Source organism: Mizuhopecten yessoensis, unplaced genomic scaffold (assembly GCF_002113885.1).
Source record: "Mizuhopecten yessoensis strain PY_sf001 unplaced genomic scaffold, ASM211388v2 scaffold6021, whole genome shotgun sequence".
NCBI lineage: Eukaryota > Metazoa > Mollusca > Bivalvia > Pectinida > Pectinidae > Mizuhopecten > Mizuhopecten yessoensis.
This window is the reverse complement of record NW_018406340.1, coordinates 228,739-245,643: the sequence shown is the minus strand read 5'-3', so window position 1 is coordinate 245,643 and position 16,905 is coordinate 228,739. Positions and strand designations below refer to the sequence as shown.

Here is a 16,905-nt window from a genome sequence, read left to right as displayed (position 1 = left end):
CAACGTTTCATATTTGACATCATTATAATGATGACGTCAACAGTTGGGTCATAACATTCATAGTTGATATGAATGCCATCTGAATGTGGCAAGGTTTTATATTGGCAATGCCATACAATGTTAGATTTTTGTCAGTTAACAGTTTGAGAATAGTTAATATTATTTTATTAAAGGAGTATCAAAAGTAATTGATGAAGGAAACCCCACTTACTTGAATCGATTTTAATAAGTCTCAGCAGGAAGACATGCGTGCTTTGGCTGTGGTTCTCGTCCAGGTAAGCACCGTTGCCCGGAACTCTGTCTGCAATGTCAGTATGTATCAAATGTAAACCAAAGAGTCGGCATTCACGGATTTGACTGAAACCCCCATTGCATGATCGTAAAAGACGACTAAATTTGGGATCTTATCGTTTCTCTTCTTTCTAAACAATTTTCTTCTTCCTAATGTCTCCCTTGCCAATGCCTCAATTTTGACCTTTAGTTGAGCGTTCGCCCCGGTGAGGAAGGCTTTTGGTTCTGTCCCCTAGCCAAGAGTTTTTATTCCTGCTTAACGCTCAGCAATTTAGGAGTTGGACGACTGGTTTACCCGTTGTCAGTATAATGTGACCACGTGTAATGTCCTGCTGGGTGTCTTCGGCAGTATGTTTCAGTGAGGCAGCACTATAAGGTCGGCATCAGTTCCGCGCTATCACAAAGAGACAAACACGAACATATCGCAGCCTCCCAAAACACACACGCATACACTTCACGCATGCATCTAGCACACAGCGGAGGCAATCCTTAAATGACCATAGCTGTTGATAGGACGCTAAACAATACTAAACCAAACCAACCAAACCTCGGACCACATCCATGTTTGATTCTTTATGTTTCCATACGTGACATAATCATTTCAGAGTTCATATACTTGTATTCCATGCCAATCGCGCATTATTACAATTATGATGATTTCAGGTTTACATATAATTTTTATTTAATGTCCAACAACGGTTATATAACAGTTGATATCTCTTTCTATAGGTACAGAACTTATTCATTCAACACGGTCAACAAAAACCTAGTAATGACAAGAATACGGACCTGCCTCGTTTGCATTGGATTCTGAAACTTTACAAGAACGTTTTTAATGCTGGATCCGCTAGTTGTTCAACCAAGACTTCTCACCACAATTCTTAGCATCTTAAACGGAATTGTTGGAATGTGGATTTAAAGGAATTCTACAGATCTTTTCCTCACTCATTAACAAATGTTTTTGCTATGATATTCTACTCTGTTCACTACCATACCTAATATTAAACTGAAGTCAGAAGTAACGTATATACAATACACGTGCTTTTATCTAAATTGATAAAGATCCATTACGTCACTTAGTATGCTAAGTAACTGAATAATTCATTTAAAAGTAGTATTTACAAAAATGATCGTCATGACAGAAGAAGCATGCCAAAATTTGACAAGAAATATCATCATTTGAAAGGGACCCATTAGGGCATGCATGTCATTATGTAAATCATCGAATTATTAACGGCACGTAAGAAAATCAAATATTCCTGTTTGTTTTATATCTTTGACACATTTCACACCCCGAGTATGATATTAACAAGCCTTATCCTGCTGAATGTAAGCGGTATGGTAACTTTAATATAAACGTATCATAATTCATATAACTGTTATCCCTTCGTTCTTTGCTCTCATATTATGATTAAACCCTTCAGGTACATTGCATTTAAACACAGTTTATTCAAATAGAATACATATTTGATGGAACGTATCGATTGCTTCTTCGTCACTGAATGCGGGAGAGACATCTTTTATCCGACAATCGGTCCACTTTGGCTTGAAGCAAAGAAAACAATGGTTAAAGATGAGATTATGGTATCTTACAAACACAGTGCTTAATGATGGAAAAACAGCAGTATATTTGTAATTTCATATTTTGTTAAATTGTCGTATGGTACACAAAACGTATCGATACTTTACTTCGATTTATTATCTGCTAAGGTTGTACACTGTATAAGCCGTTTAGGACATTTCCTTCCCCAACGAGGTTGTGACAATATTTTCGATTGTTTTCAATGAATTTTATAAATACATATGTTTTATCAAGGACTTCAGAGAACGATCCTTTTAATTAATTGATAAAACAGACTAAGATACATACCCGTCAGCATTCTTTTCACAAATGTAATAATCATAAATAGAAACACTGCAAGTGATGTCGTCCCAGCCCCAGTGGTCACTGTTTTTGTTGCTATAAGCTACACAATGTTGACCTTCATGACACATGTGGAAGGGAGGACAGTAGTTGTCTGCCTGACCCGACAGCCAATAACTATGACTAGAAGTTAGGTGACTACCGAGATTAGTCCATTTCCAGCTGCCTCCCCAGTTAGTAGCACCGATCATGAAAAACCCAGCCATGTGCTCCGACGCTTGAAAGAAAAATATATATGAATCACATAACAAAAGTAATATTCATATCACGTGAACTGTTATATATTGTTGTATGATATTGAAATACCATGAATCAGATAGCAAAATAGTATCAATGTGAATTTACTTTTCATCAAAATGTTAACTCGATGCAAATTCCGACTCATGTGTTTCTATTTCTTTCTTATACTGAATTACTTGAAACATTTTCATGAAGCAATTTGCATATACCAACTGATCACATATATATTTGATGATTAAACTAAAGATCCTCCATCTTTAAACTAAATTGGCAACATTGTATGTGATCAAATAGTTGCAATTTTCACAAACATTTTAATAATGTAATTTATTTGATAATAATCTCTATGTCTTAAACAATAACATAAAAAGTGTTGTATACAGGTAAGTACTCTAGTTCGACATCCCCTAAAATATACAGCATTTAGGTTTCCATTCTGGATACTCCAGGGTTAATGCTCACTTATGCTTTCTGCACCACTGGAATATGCCATAACAAAATTGACGGCTATCTAGTTGGTCGATCTTGGGTAAAAACCGCTGACCAATCACTATTCTGATACCTGTTCTTTGAAGCTTGCAGAGGAGCGATGCCCGACTTCACGTTTTACCGTTACGCGAGCGCTAGATTTGTTTGATGTACATCGAAGGATCAAATTAGTCTTCTTGTCTCACCCACAATGTGGCACATACCGAGCCTTCAATTTTGCTATGACATATTGCAGGGTTGCAGAGAGCGAATGTACCAAGCCGTCATGTAACAAAAGGCGAATATATGAACAAGTCAATTTTATATATCAGGAGGAAATATTTTTTTATAACAAAATATAGTATGAAATCATATAACATTCAATAATGCCATTTGGCACTGTTATGTAGATTTACTTACATATAAGGTTGATGAGGTGGGTGTGGGTACTGTGGTCCGGTACTTGTGCCAGGACGGTCCCAGATGCCAGACATCTTTTCTGTAAGATTGCAAAGAGACAAAACATGTCGTAGTGTACCTTAGGTCAAGGCACGTTCTAGCGTCTGTCCGTCTGTCAACATTTGACTTCTAAGCAGATTTGTTATTAAACTGTTCAACCAAAATTAATGAAACTTAACATGCATGTAAGTATTCCTGAAATAAATCTTGAAATGTTCATGTGAAGTTCAATAACATCTTTACTGTCAAAGTCACAGTCACAGAATCAATATCGCAAAACATTAAATAGATAAACCACCATACGATTTTTTCTCCATTTTCTTATTTGCTAAATGTATAGATACATTCTTACAAAAAAACCCGTTATGTGCATCTTACGTTAGCCTCATTCCAGTTTATTCCTTGTTCACGGAACACCTTGAAGCACGGGCCCCCATTATGAAACGAGTGCCAACCACCAGTACAGGCTCCACAAACTACAGTGATACCAAACGGTTAACAGTTTATACATATCTTTTCATCAAGTTAATTGCTACATCAGTGGCCGTAGAAGACCAAAGTCATGTCCTGTTCAGCATATAAATATGATTCACTGTATAAATCTGGGGTAAATCAATAATTGCAAACCCTTACCTGACAAAATGAAACGAAACAAAGTTTCCAAAGATAAGCTATGTTGGCGTAGTAATGCAATAATCAAACGTCCTTACCATTGATATTGTAAAATTATTCACAAACAATTATAGCAATATGATGTCTTACGCCTTCCTTTTCATTATTCATATACAGGTTTTAGATGAAGATTACAAAGCTAGTAACAATAGTAACATCGTGTTAAACACAGGAATTTATATTTCTGTGGAGTTCAAATATTGAAAAAGAATCAGAAAAAGGGAGAATCTTTTAAATGTACGTGTGGCTTAGCAATCTCAGATAACGGCACACGGTGTTTTGAAATGTGAATATCAAAATCGAATTTTAGGTTTGCCGAAACTACAAGACATGTGAAATTCAGTTGATCACTTTTGTTTGTTTTCTTTACCCTGAAATTCCTAACTATGATGGTTTAATAAGCACTATCTAACCGCTGAACAACATGGTAAATGATGCAAGTAAATCCGAATGAGCAAAACAATCGCACATAGACTATATAAATATAAACTATATTTATTTTACAAAAATTATGAAACAAGTTTTTCAACTTATATAAATCACTCTTGTTGGCACTGGATGTTAGCGCGCAGGGGTCTTTGTGTGGGAGGAAACCGGAGTCCTCCGAGAAAACCCACGTGGTCGGGCAGGTGACATCATACCTTTTCACGTCCGATCGAGGAATCGAACCCCGGCCGCCTTGGTGAAAGGCAAGTGCGCTATCCACATCACCATCCGACCACCCAAATACTATATATCTATGAATGCTGTACAATATCGAACGCAATCCTTATCTATTAGATATAACGCTAGCTTTATTGGATCACGTGTGCACTCATTGACCAATTACTGCCCCTGTTACAGATAAACTTTATCAAGATCGAATTTCATATTGAGCTTTTTACTTGTCATCAGGTACTATTTCGCATTAATGACTTCTTTTCAGATTACACCGAATGTATATTGGTATTTATCTTCCAAAAAAGATAAGAAAATATAAAAATAAATCCTACCATGAGAAAGCAGAGGAAGAAAAGTAAGAGCAATGCTGAGTCCCCTCATGATTCCAGTATGTATTTTTATATTGAGTAAGGTAAAGGTTTTATATAAAGGTTACTGACACATAAAGATAAGGCGGAAGCCAAGACGGTGACCTTTTGACATTTAACTGACCAAACAGGTGCTCGTTTGTAGTACTATTGACACTTGTTTAATCATGAAACGTTGTTTGATCTGCACTCAGTCACCGTATAATGTTTTTGACAATAACAACCCATTTTAGAACACTATATAATACAATGATTTATTTGATACCTCTGAAGAATGAAGCACATCCATATGGAGAGCCGTGACGTGCTTAACCGAAGCTAAAACAATAATTTTCATTATTTAAGGTTTGAAATGCATCTTTTCAACATTTATGAGGTTATTAATTGAACACAGTTCCGATCAAACATATTCCATGAGGCGCGTTCAACTTTATTATTTACGTTCTATTTACATTCACTTTCATTATTTTAAATCAAGAAAAAAAAGAAATAAACCGTCCTGAAAACAGCATCAATTGAACAGCCTTTTTCGGAGAAAAGATGATGCTTGTCAATGGTGAAGAAATACACAGTTGGGCAATAAGCAAATAGTCCCACCTTGCATATTTTTATCATTTTATTTACATACCAGCATGTTTACCAAGCATTGATTATCGTTAAAATTGACAGTAGATCTTAACTTGAAACACAAATACTCAGTCCGTGTTCGCGAAGGTAGCTGGCCGATAAATGGTTGTGCAATGGCTAGCTCATCAGGCGTCAATGCGGTTGGAATGTCAACGAGATGAGTGAATGGAAATTAAAAGTGCATCCGTGAAATGTGGAGTTAACTAAGAAACCAAATGACGATTTAAAAGATGCTGTTGACTGAATTATTGTGTCGACCGACTGTGACATAGGGACAAGCTCATTGTCGGGGCATTCGGCATGTATTAGGCCTTCTGTCGCTGAGGGGACTGGCCGACGAGCCGGGGTGATTTGACCTGCTTTGCCACTTGCAACGGAAGCTGGTGTAGAGAACAGCGATTTTTTCTGTACTGTTGAAAAAGAACTGTTATGGGATCTAATAGAAGACTCACTTCGGTTGCCCGAAATAAAAAAAATATGTGTCTTGATTCAAAACCTCAGTCATTTATCGCCTGTATTGCCATGGCACGGAGACAGTGTGGTGTCCAACTTTTTTTCCAGCACCCTCATTTAATTAAAGTGTGATTTCTTATTGATCAGTTCATAGTTGTTAACACAGATTTAAAAACATATTTGTTGACGTGAAGGGGGGCTTGTGCTTTCATAGTGAGGTCAGCGGTCATATTTCGGTACATGTAGTAATATTTCAAAATACTTGCTTTTATTGAATCATAACAATATTTTGAGTTGGTACTGTTATCTAGAAGGACTTCAACACAAATGCTAATATTTCTGCATATACAAAGGGTCTATATTCACGTGCATATTTTAGGAAATGTTATCACATAAGGTGCTCGCGAGAAAGAAGAACATATTAATCTTTATATGTTAATATTTATTTCTCCCAAAAGTCCGGAACTGTGCTTTTTTACTCTGGTTATTAGTTAGACACAGTTCCAAACCAAGTGAGTTTGTTTAACGCAGAATAATTCTGAGAGCATCTGAGGAAACAGTGGTTACTCACAACAAACTTGCATTCTAGTTTTCAGCAAACTTGATACGATAATATTTGAATTTACTTTTGTCTACACCCATTGTACTTCTAATTTATGTTCTTTGCATGTTTAGATAATCCTACCGCTTTTTGCAATGTTAAATAACTTAAATCTTACCCTGATAGCAATATTGAATGTTTAATAGCACAAGATGGTCACGAGTGTTGTGTTCTCATTTTCAGTAAAACTTGTATATTTTTCAGTGTCAATGTCGCCGTCAATTTAAATTCATTGACCAACAACATAAATGTATCTATGGATATGCGCTCTTTCCTCAAGACCGAAACATGAACAATAACATTGTCCTACCTACAACAAAGAAACAAACAATCACCATGAAACTTACTACGACATGAAATACCTTTAAAAAACTAGCTATTACTACTGATATATATATGGGGCAAATAAGTAATTCCAACAGTGTGGACAAGTTTAGGTTGTCAAATTTTCGGAGCGATCCGCTCCTTTTTCAAGACACAGTGAAACAGAACAGTTACATGTACATATACATCATATTACAAGAAGATAGAATTCATATACTATAATTGAAAAAACCAATAGTCCCCTCGGCTAAAGACAGCCGAAGGCAGCAATTAAGCTGAGAGCATCGCGGACAAGGAACGCTGATGTAGAGGACCTATTCTTGCGCAAGATGTATTGTCATATAAAGTGAGTCAACGAGAGATATCAAAAACGTGGAACATGTGCATTTGTGTGCATTTGGAAATCTGGCCCGGTATATTATAGTATATCAATTCTGCCCCATATAATATTTTAAGTAACTCGTATCCTACGGACAAACCTCCATTAGGATCCAGTGTAATATGGGATTTTACCGTCTAGATTACTATTTTGACCCATACTGATATATATATATATATGTCTTTGACCATAAGCCTTTTTATACTGATGGTCTTTACCTTTTTTTGTAGAAAGGATCATGTAAACTATAGTACTGAAAGTAGCTTTGTGTTTCGTTTAAAATAATCGAAGTACTCGCCATCACTCGTAAAATCTGCCTAGCAGAACATCAGCGATTCATAGTAAATATGTCCAGAAAGCCAAGGTTTTACCTCTTGAATGTTGAAAAATGACATTTTTTAAGTGCTATGAATTTCTCGATGCTAGCATAAATGAAAACAAATACAGGTATTTTTTTCGATTTAAACATGGGGGCAGCACAGTAGATAAAACAAAGTGTTTTACATATACTTAACACATTATATTTTAGTTTTACAATCAAGCCAATCATGTCAAATGTTAATTCATATTAGCATAACAAAACTAAATCGGAGCTGTTTCAAGGCAGCGTGAAGCAAGAGCGCCCTGTGCTACATCATTGTGGTGTATTCATACGCAGTGATGCGGTCACCTGTGTCATGCAAAAATGTTAGTCATTTTTGTCAATGGGTCTAAAAATACGTAATGTAAATACTCTCTAAATGTTCTGGTTTTAATTTTTTTTTTTTAAACTTTGAACTCTATGACATTGAAAGTGTATCTAGACATTTTTTTTCTCAAACCTGATAGCAAACCATCTAAACATTTTATTAATGGTCTACATAGCATATGCAATGATGAAATGGATTTATTGCAGTTGGGCAAGAAACGGATATCCTGCCAAGACGGCAATCTTGGATTTTCGATCAAGATAAAAGCTATGAAAAATTTGGTAAGTAGCATGGGCAAACATAAATACCTTAACCAGATAAAATCTGCGTAGCAGACATTAAAAAATAACAGGTTTACCATATCGGCTTTTCAAAAAGATAAAACAAAAATTCAAAATGACGTAGGATGTAAACAGGATTGAATTTCTGTCCCACTACAAAAACATTAAAAAAACCCAACAGCGAGCATTTGTATTTGACCTTTTTTGTATGAACATGTCATGACAAAGTTAACCTTGAATAACATGAACTTAGGATGTAAACCATGTTCGCTGCATAATCAATAGGTTTTGAGTCACGGCCATTTTAGAAATAATTTGACATATGACGTCATGGCGGCCAAAATTGAATTTGTATTCCACATTGTAAACACTTCGTTGACACCTTTTCATCATGTCCTATATTATACCTATAAGTCTATAAGCAAATATGCTATAGATATAAAGATAATGACGCCACAAAATCATGGCAGATTTTTTTAAAATAAGAATACGAAACATACCAAAAAAAGAAGGTAGTTTTCACCATTGATGAAAAGCCCTTATGAGAAACATAGGTACTTGCACCATTGGATAAAACCCCTAATATGAACGAGAAACATAACAAAAACAAATTTCACCTCATAGGGTATAATTTGGTGTCATTATATAACACTTTGATGATATATTATAAATATTTAATGTTTTGAAGATATTATTCGAACAAAAGAGGTGATTTGATTGACTAAAATAAATCCACAACACTATCCTTTGATCAAAGGGACGCGTAAATTTGTTTATCAACTGTAAATATTTGAGATGGATTCGAAATCATAGCGAATTTAAAGTTATTTGTCCTGAGACTACTGCCTTTGTGAAAATAGGTCACCGACATTATAACATATAAATACCTTGAGCAACCGAATTAAGTTATGCGATATGATACCATTTTTAAAGTTTATTTTCATATTGTATGTATATATGTCATGGTCATGCAGAGCTGCTTTCTCCTTTAATTTGAAAACAATAAAAATTCCAGTTTTATTTTGCTTATAAGAAAAAGTAGAGAAGGTACAATGTGTGCAGGACGATAACTTTAATATAAACATGTCAAAATTTATATAACCATTACCCTTTGCTTTTTTCTTTTACATATTAACTATACCCTTCAGGTACATTTTATTTGAAATAAAAAAAACATTATTAACAATATTTTATTCAAATAATATACATATTAGTTAAATGTATGCATTTTCTTCCTGGTCACTGAATGCGATAGAAAAGACTTTTATCCGACAAGGGGTCCACTGTGGCTGGAAAAAAACCCCAACTATGATTAAATATGAGACTTTGATTTTTTTATCAATACATATTATAACATAGAGTGCTTAACTATTATAGGTTTTTTACAATATATATATATGACAAATAGAGTGCTTTACGATGGGAAAATAGTATCGATACTTACGTCGGTTGTATCATTACATTCATGTTCAGATAAACCAATCGCCTAATTATAAGAGAAACAACTATAATTATCAACACTCTGAAGAAGTCCTGTACCGAAGCCTTGAAAAAAGCATTATTTCAATATCCGTTAGATTACTGATTCTATTATCGAAGCAAAGTGATTCTCTGAATATATACTTATTGCATCACTCCGATCTCTTGTCGTTTGCGCTATAAAACAATTTCAGACGCTTTTCACAGGATAAGACTATGACAGGCTTGATAGTTTGAGGAGAACAAGGGGGTTAGAAATTAATCAGTCGTTAAGGAACGTTCCTTCCCTAACGTGGTTGTGACAATTTTTTCGATTGTTTTGAATGATTTTCAAATATACAGATGTTTTATCAAAGACTTAAAAAACGATACTTTTCACTTATTCATAAAACAGACTAAGTTACATACCCTTCAGCATTTTTTTCACAAATGTAATAATCATAGTTAGAAACACTGCAAGTGATGTCGTCCCAGCCCCAGTGGTCACTGTTTTTGTTGGTATACGCTACACAATGTTGACCTTCATGACACGTGTGACCGGGAGGACAGTAGTTGTCTGGCTGACCCGACAGCCAATAACTATGACTAGAAGCTAGGTGACTACCGAGATTAGTCCATTTCCAGCTGCCTCCCCACAAAGTAGCACCGATCATGAAAAACCCAGAACTGTGATCCGACGCTTGTAAGAAAAAAAGATATGAATCACGTGAGAAACGTTATATTCATATCACGTAAACTGTTATATCAATATTATACATATAATAATGCAAAATGATAGGAACATAAACTACAACTACATTAGCAACATTGTAGGTATAGTTTCAATTTTCACAATCATTTTAATAATGTAATTTATTTGAAAATAATGTGATCTCTAAAACAATAACATAAAACGTGTTGTATACAGGTAAGTACTCGAGTACCGAAGTACGGATCGCTACCCCTAAAATATACAGCATTTAGGTATCCATCATTGATACTCCGGGGGCTACGCTCACTTAAGCTCTCTGCACCCATGGACCATGTCATAACAACATCGTAGGCACACGGGTACCTATTAGATTGGTGTCGGGTAAAAAAACCCTGACCAAACACTAGGCTGATCTTTGAAGATTACAGAGTCGCAACGCCCGACTTTAAAGCCAGTAAGTGTTACCGTTCCGCGACCGCAAGATGCTTTTAATGTACATCAAAGGATCAACTTAGTCTTTTTGTCTCATCCACAATGTGGCGTACACTGCGCCTTCAATGTTAGGTACCAAGCCATCACTTTACAAAAGGCGTATATATGAACAAGTCAATCTCATACATCAGAGGAAAGATTTATATATAACAAAATATAATACCAAATGATTAGAACTTTGATATTGCCATTTGGCAAATATAAATATGACTGTTATATATATTTATTTACATATTAGGTTGATGAGGTGGGTGTGGGTACTGTGGTCCGGTACTTGTGCCAGGATGGTACCAGATGCAATACATCTGCCCTGTAATATTGCAAAGAAACACAATATGTCATAGCGTACTTTAGGTAGAGGTACGTTCTAGCGTCTGTCCGTCTGTCAACATTTGACTTCTATGTATATTTTTTATTTAAGTTTTCAACCGAAGTTAATAAAACTTAACATAAGTATTCTTGAATATATCATTAAATGTTTGCCTGAAGTTCAAGGTCTAAGTCACAGTCACAGAATCAGTCAACCATATCGCAAAACATTAAATAGATTAACCACCACACGAATTTTTCTCCATTTTCTTACTTGTTACAGGTAAAGTTATCTTACGTTAGCATCATTCCAGCTTATTCCTTGTTCATGGAACACCTTGAAGCACGGGCCCCCAGGATGGAAAGAGTGCCAACCACCAGTACAGGCCCCACAAACTGAAGTGATACCAAACGTTAAATAGCTTTATTAACATATTTTCATCAACTTATATCAACTTAATTGCTACACCACTGGCCATAGAAGACCAAAATCTCTCCTGTTCAGCACATAAATACATAAATCCAGTAATTGCAGAGCCCTACTCTTACATCAAGAAAATGAGCCAAAGTTTCCAAAGATAAGCTATATTTGCGTAGTAATGCAAAAACCAAACGTCCTCACCATTGATAAGGTAGAATTATTTCACAAACAATTATAAGATGACTTACGCCTTCCTTTTCATTATTCTTATATAGGTTTTAGATGAAGGTAACCAAGCTACTAACACTAGTAACATCGTGTTAAACACAGGAATTTATATTTCTGTAGAGTTCAAATATTGAAAAAGAATCAGAAAAAAAGGATCATCTTTGAAATGTACGTGAAGCTTAGCAATCTCATATAACGGCACACAGTTTTCGAACTGTAAATAACACAATCGAATTTTAGGATGGTCGAAAATGTGGAAATCAGTAGATCGCTCATGTTTGTTTTTCTGACCTGAAATTCCTAATTATGATATTTTTACTAAGCAATATCTAACCTCAGAGCAACATGGTAATTAACCACGTTATCAAAATGTCTTCAAGTAATTCAGAATATGCAAAATAATCGCACATCGACTATCTACGAATGCTGTACAATATCGAACGCAACCCTGATCTATAAGATATAGCGATAGCTTTTTGGATCGCGTGTGCGCTCATTGACCAATTACTGTCCCTGTGACTGATTAACTATACCAACATTGAATTCCATATTGAGCTTTTATTTGTCACTAGGTACTCCCCCGCATTTATTTCTTTTCGCCGAAGTATATTGGTACCCAACTTTCAAATAAGATAAGAAAATATGAAAAAAATCCTACCATGGAGAAGCAGAGGAAGGAGAGTAAGAGCAAAGCCGAGTCCTTTCATATTTCTAGCATATAGTTTTATATTGAATAAGATAAAGGTTTTATATAAAGGCTACTAACACATAAAGATAAGGTCGAAGTCAAGACGGTGACCTTTTTGACATTTAACTGAACAAACAGGTGCTCGTTTGTAGTACTATTGACACTTGTTTAACCATGAAACGTAGTTTGGTCTGCACTCAGTCACCCTATAACGTTTTTGACAATAACCACCCATTTGTGAACACTTTATAATTCGCCTGATTTATTTAATAAACTTAATTAACGTGCATATAGAGGGTCGTGACGTGCTTAACCAAAGCTAAAACAATAGCTTCCATTATCTAAAGTTTGAAATGCAACGCGCATCATGGAATATATTTGAACGGAACTGTGTTGTATACCCTCATAAATTTTAAAAAGATGCATTTCAAACCGTATATTTACGTTCTATTTACATTCACTTTCATAATTTTAAATTAAGAAAAGCAGGCGTTCTTTTACGTGAAAAAGCAATACACCGTTCTGAAAACAGCATTATTGAATAGACATTTTTCGAGGGAAAGATGATGCGATGCGGTTGGAATGTCAACGAGATCGGTGAATGGAAATTGCATTTGTGAAATGTGGAGTTTTCTCAGAAACCAGATGACGAATTAAAAATTGCTGTTGACTGAATTCTTGTGTTGACCGACTGTGACAACGGGACTAGCTCATTGTTGGGGCATTCGGCATGTATAGGAGGCCTACAGTCGTCGAGGGGACTGGCCGTCGAGCCGGGATGATTTCATCTACTTTGCCACTTACAACAGACCCTGGTGTAGAGGACACTGTTCGTAATATTAGACTCATTTCGGTGGGCCGACATAAACATGATGTGCCTTGATTCAAAACCAGTCATTCATCGTCTGCATTGGCATGGCAAGGAGACAGTGTGCTGTCAATATTTTCCCAGCACCCTTACTTGATGATCAGTTCATAGTCGTTAGCACTGATTTGAAAAAAATATATGTTTTTAAGCCGTTGTTAAGATGAGGGGGGATTGTGCTTACATATTAAGGTCAGATGTCATATAACGGTACATGTAGTACTGTTTACATTTCTACACACTTGCTTGTTTTGAATCATAACATTTAGAGATGGTACTGTTAACAAAAATGTAAATATTTCTACATATATAAAGGTCTATTCACGTGCATATTTTAGGAAATGTTATACATTAGGTGCACGTGAGAAAGACGAACACATTAATCTTGATATGTTTATATTTATTGCTAACTAAAAGTCAGAAACTGTGCTTTTTTACACTGCTTATTAGTTAGACACAGTTCCAAACAAAGTGCGTTCGTTTATCATAGATTAATTCTGAAAGCATACGAGGAAACAACGGTTACTCACAACAAAATTGCATATTGCATTCTAGTTTTCACCAAATCTTATACGAAAATAATTAAATATACTTTTGTCTACACCCATTGTACTTCCATTTTTTTTACTGTGAATATTTAGATAATCCTACCGCTTTCTGCAATGTTAAATAATTTAAATCTTACCCTGGTAGCAATATTGGACGGTTAAACGCCATATGGCCACGAGTGTTATGTTCTCGCATGCAGTGAAACTTGTTCATTTTCAGCGTCAATGTCGCCGTCAATTCAAATTCATCGACCATCAACATAAGAGTATCTATGTGTTTCCGCTCTTTCCTCAAGACCGAAACATGAACAATAACATTGTACAACATACAAGAAAGAGACAAACAATCACCATGGAAATTACTTCGACATGAAATACCTTTAAAAAACTAGCTATTACTTCTGTGATATAAAGACGTTATCGCATATCCCTTCCTGACTACAAACTGCAATAATCTATCGATCCCGCCCTATACAATAAACATATTTTCCTTTGGCTACTTAACTCTCTTTAAACAAACATTGGCACTGCCGACAAGCCAGGGTTAATACTTTAAGATGCACAAGTTATATGCACACTTTTGACAATATATCGATTAACTAGAAACTGTTGGTAACGATTTGACGGGGTTTTAACCGTTAGGACTGATTTGGACTTTAGTCACCAGCCTTTTTATTCAGATGGTCTTTACCTTTTTTGAAGAAAGGATCATGTAAACTATAGTACTGAAAGAAGCTTTGTGTTTCGTTTAAAATGAATCGAAGTACTGGTCATCTTAGATGTTTGATCAAGATGAAAGTTATGAAAACTTTGGCAAACATGAATACCAAGACTGGATAAATTCTGCCTAGCAGAACATCAGCGATTCATAGTAAATATGTCCAGAATGCCGAGGTTATTTTTAACTCTTGAATGTTGAAAAAACAACATTTTCAAGTGCTTTGAATTTTTCGATGCTAACATATATGAAAACAAATACACGTATTTTTTGTAATTAAACAAGGAGGCAGCGCAGTAGAGAGAACAGCGTATTCTCACGGGAAAATGGAACATTTTCACTGGGGACCTAGCAACAGCATGACAACATAATAAACAGAATATAGTTCAATTTTCAAGATTTAATTTGTAGAATGTATTTAAGTTGAATATTATCATCATATACTTGAAAATCAAGCCAATCATGTTAAATGTTAATTCATATTAGCATAACAAAACTAAATCGGAGCTGTTTCACGGCGGACGTGAAGCAAGAATGCCCTGTGCTACGTCGTTGTAATGTATCAATAACAATCGGAAGACCACGAAATGGTTGCCAAAATCAATAACGGAATAGTCGGACATTTACTTAACCCTTAGGGGGGCCCCATGTTAGCCCCTGGCTTAGACCTACAAATTATCTACATTTTTATAGATGCGACCAAAATCGGATAGTTGTATAATAAAAACAGTGTTCAGGGATTACAAATTAGTGTTAACTTTGTACTCTATTTTAAATACTGACAAAGAAATCACAAATCTGAACAGATTTTAAAAGGAAGCCAGACTACAAAGTTGTGAAATGTCAACCATTTTTAAGTAGAACGCGCTTTTACATGCGAGATGTAAATATAATCTGAAGAGTACACACTTGAATGGTAGTCAAAACATTTTGTTCTAAAGAACAATATTACCGCATATGATTTACAGATAACTGTAAGTGAAACCCCTCTTACTGCATTCCGACATTTGTTGTCCATGAAATATACTTACTGAGGTTACACATGTATGAAACTATTTCCTGCGTTTAGCTTGAGATACGCGAGTAAACTATCATGCTAATTAATATATACATGTTTGTTTGTGTTGTAAATACGTTTTAGATAGAAAGTTTTCTAAACATGTACTGTGTTTGTTGCTGTTTATTATTTGATTACGAAATTGAACGGTAGATTGTTCGAGTAACCGTTTATAAAAATATGACCGGTTTGACAACCCTAATATTATGGCATTGCGATCATTTTCTGATGCATCACTTGCGACTACTGGGTTTGTTTAGGCACCTTATGGTGTAACGGTTTATGTTACGAGTATATATTGTTATACTTAATAATAAAAAAAAGAAATGTGTGTACCCTTCTAGAGCAATGCTATTACATCTGCTTTAGTAAGTTTATGTTGTGTAAAAGATTCGTGTCCTTTGTTCCTTTGGCCAAAGACAGGTGTCCTGTGTTAGATATGACTTACATATTATTTCATATACGTATGTCTCGCGCAAATTGTCTTTATAAAACGTTTCTATGTTAAGAATATATTCAGTGGAATTCCAACAAAATCAGTTCTTCTGATTCATAAGTAAATGAATAATAAATAAATAGATAAACACAGTTACCGCTATCCAAAAAAGTGGTAGCATATGTGTTAATTCACTCACAATTTAGGTGAACCGGATTGCGTTTGAATATGATTAAGAAGGTAAGCGCACGTGCATTGTATGAATCGGGCAACATTGTTTCTTTTCATCGTCTTATTGAATCTGTGAAGATTTGTTAAGATTTCTGTTTCGTATTTCAAAAGTAAATGAATAAATAGATTGATAGATAAATCAATCAATAGCTATTAGGCATGTTGTACATTGGACCATAGTAATTTGACATCGTGCCAGCTCATCTATTACATGTACACTTAGGCAGGTTTTAAGACACCACGGATGAAATCCATCCCCAATTGAAATAGAGAGTTGGGGTGAGAAATCGTGCCTGGTGAGAAAAC

The 16,905-nt window shown here is 35.2% G+C and overlaps 2 protein-coding genes across 2 annotated transcripts; both read right to left on the bottom strand.

The window, feature by feature from the left end:
• Nucleotides 1-1,725: 1,725 nt before the first annotated feature.
• LOC110451448 (CD209 antigen-like protein E) lies at nucleotides 1,726-5,121 on the bottom strand. Its single transcript, XM_021499465.1, has 5 exons — nucleotides 5,047-5,121; nucleotides 3,761-3,858; nucleotides 3,344-3,422; nucleotides 2,162-2,432; nucleotides 1,726-1,836 (listed from the first exon to the last, which is right to left on the bottom strand). The coding sequence occupies exons 1-5, from the start codon at nucleotides 5,093-5,095 to the stop codon at nucleotides 1,812-1,814; spliced, it is 522 nt and encodes a 173-aa protein (XP_021355140.1). The 5' UTR covers nucleotides 5,096-5,121; the 3' UTR covers nucleotides 1,726-1,811.
• A 4,474-nt stretch (nucleotides 5,122-9,595) lies between these two features.
• On the bottom strand, nucleotides 9,596-12,775 carry LOC110451444 (C-type lectin domain family 4 member M-like). The gene is made up of 5 exons (XM_021499462.1): nucleotides 12,715-12,775; nucleotides 11,706-11,803; nucleotides 11,330-11,408; nucleotides 10,324-10,594; nucleotides 9,596-9,725 (listed from the first exon to the last, which is right to left on the bottom strand). Exons 1-5 carry the CDS (start codon nucleotides 12,761-12,763, stop codon nucleotides 9,701-9,703), a joined length of 522 nt encoding a protein of 173 aa, XP_021355137.1. The 5' UTR covers nucleotides 12,764-12,775; the 3' UTR covers nucleotides 9,596-9,700.
• Nucleotides 12,776-16,905: the final 4,130 nt, after the last annotated feature.

Excerpts from the sequence above, each read along its gene's own strand:
- LOC110451444 (XM_021499462.1), bottom strand. The coding sequence starts at position 12,763 with ATGAAAGGACTCGGCTTTGCTCTTACTCTCCTTCCTCTGCTTCTCCAT. Across the intron at positions 11,804-12,714 it reads CCTTCCTCTGCTTCTCCATG|TTTGTGGGGCCTGTACTGGT; the intron begins GTAGGATTTTTT and ends GTATCACTTCAG. Across the intron at positions 11,409-11,705 it reads TAAGCTGGAATGATGCTAAC|GGCAGATGTATTGCATCTGG; the intron begins GTAAGATAACTT and ends GCAATATTACAG.
- LOC110451448 (XM_021499465.1), bottom strand. The coding sequence starts at position 5,095 with ATGAGGGGACTCAGCATTGCTCTTACTTTTCTTCCTCTGCTTTCTCAT. Across the intron at positions 3,859-5,046 it reads TCTTCCTCTGCTTTCTCATG|TTTGTGGAGCCTGTACTGGT; the intron begins GTAGGATTTATT and ends GTATCACTGTAG. Across the intron at positions 1,837-2,161 it reads TGTGAAAAGAATGCTGACGG|CCAAAGTGGACCGATTGTCG; the intron begins GTATGTATCTTA and ends CTTTGCTTCAAG.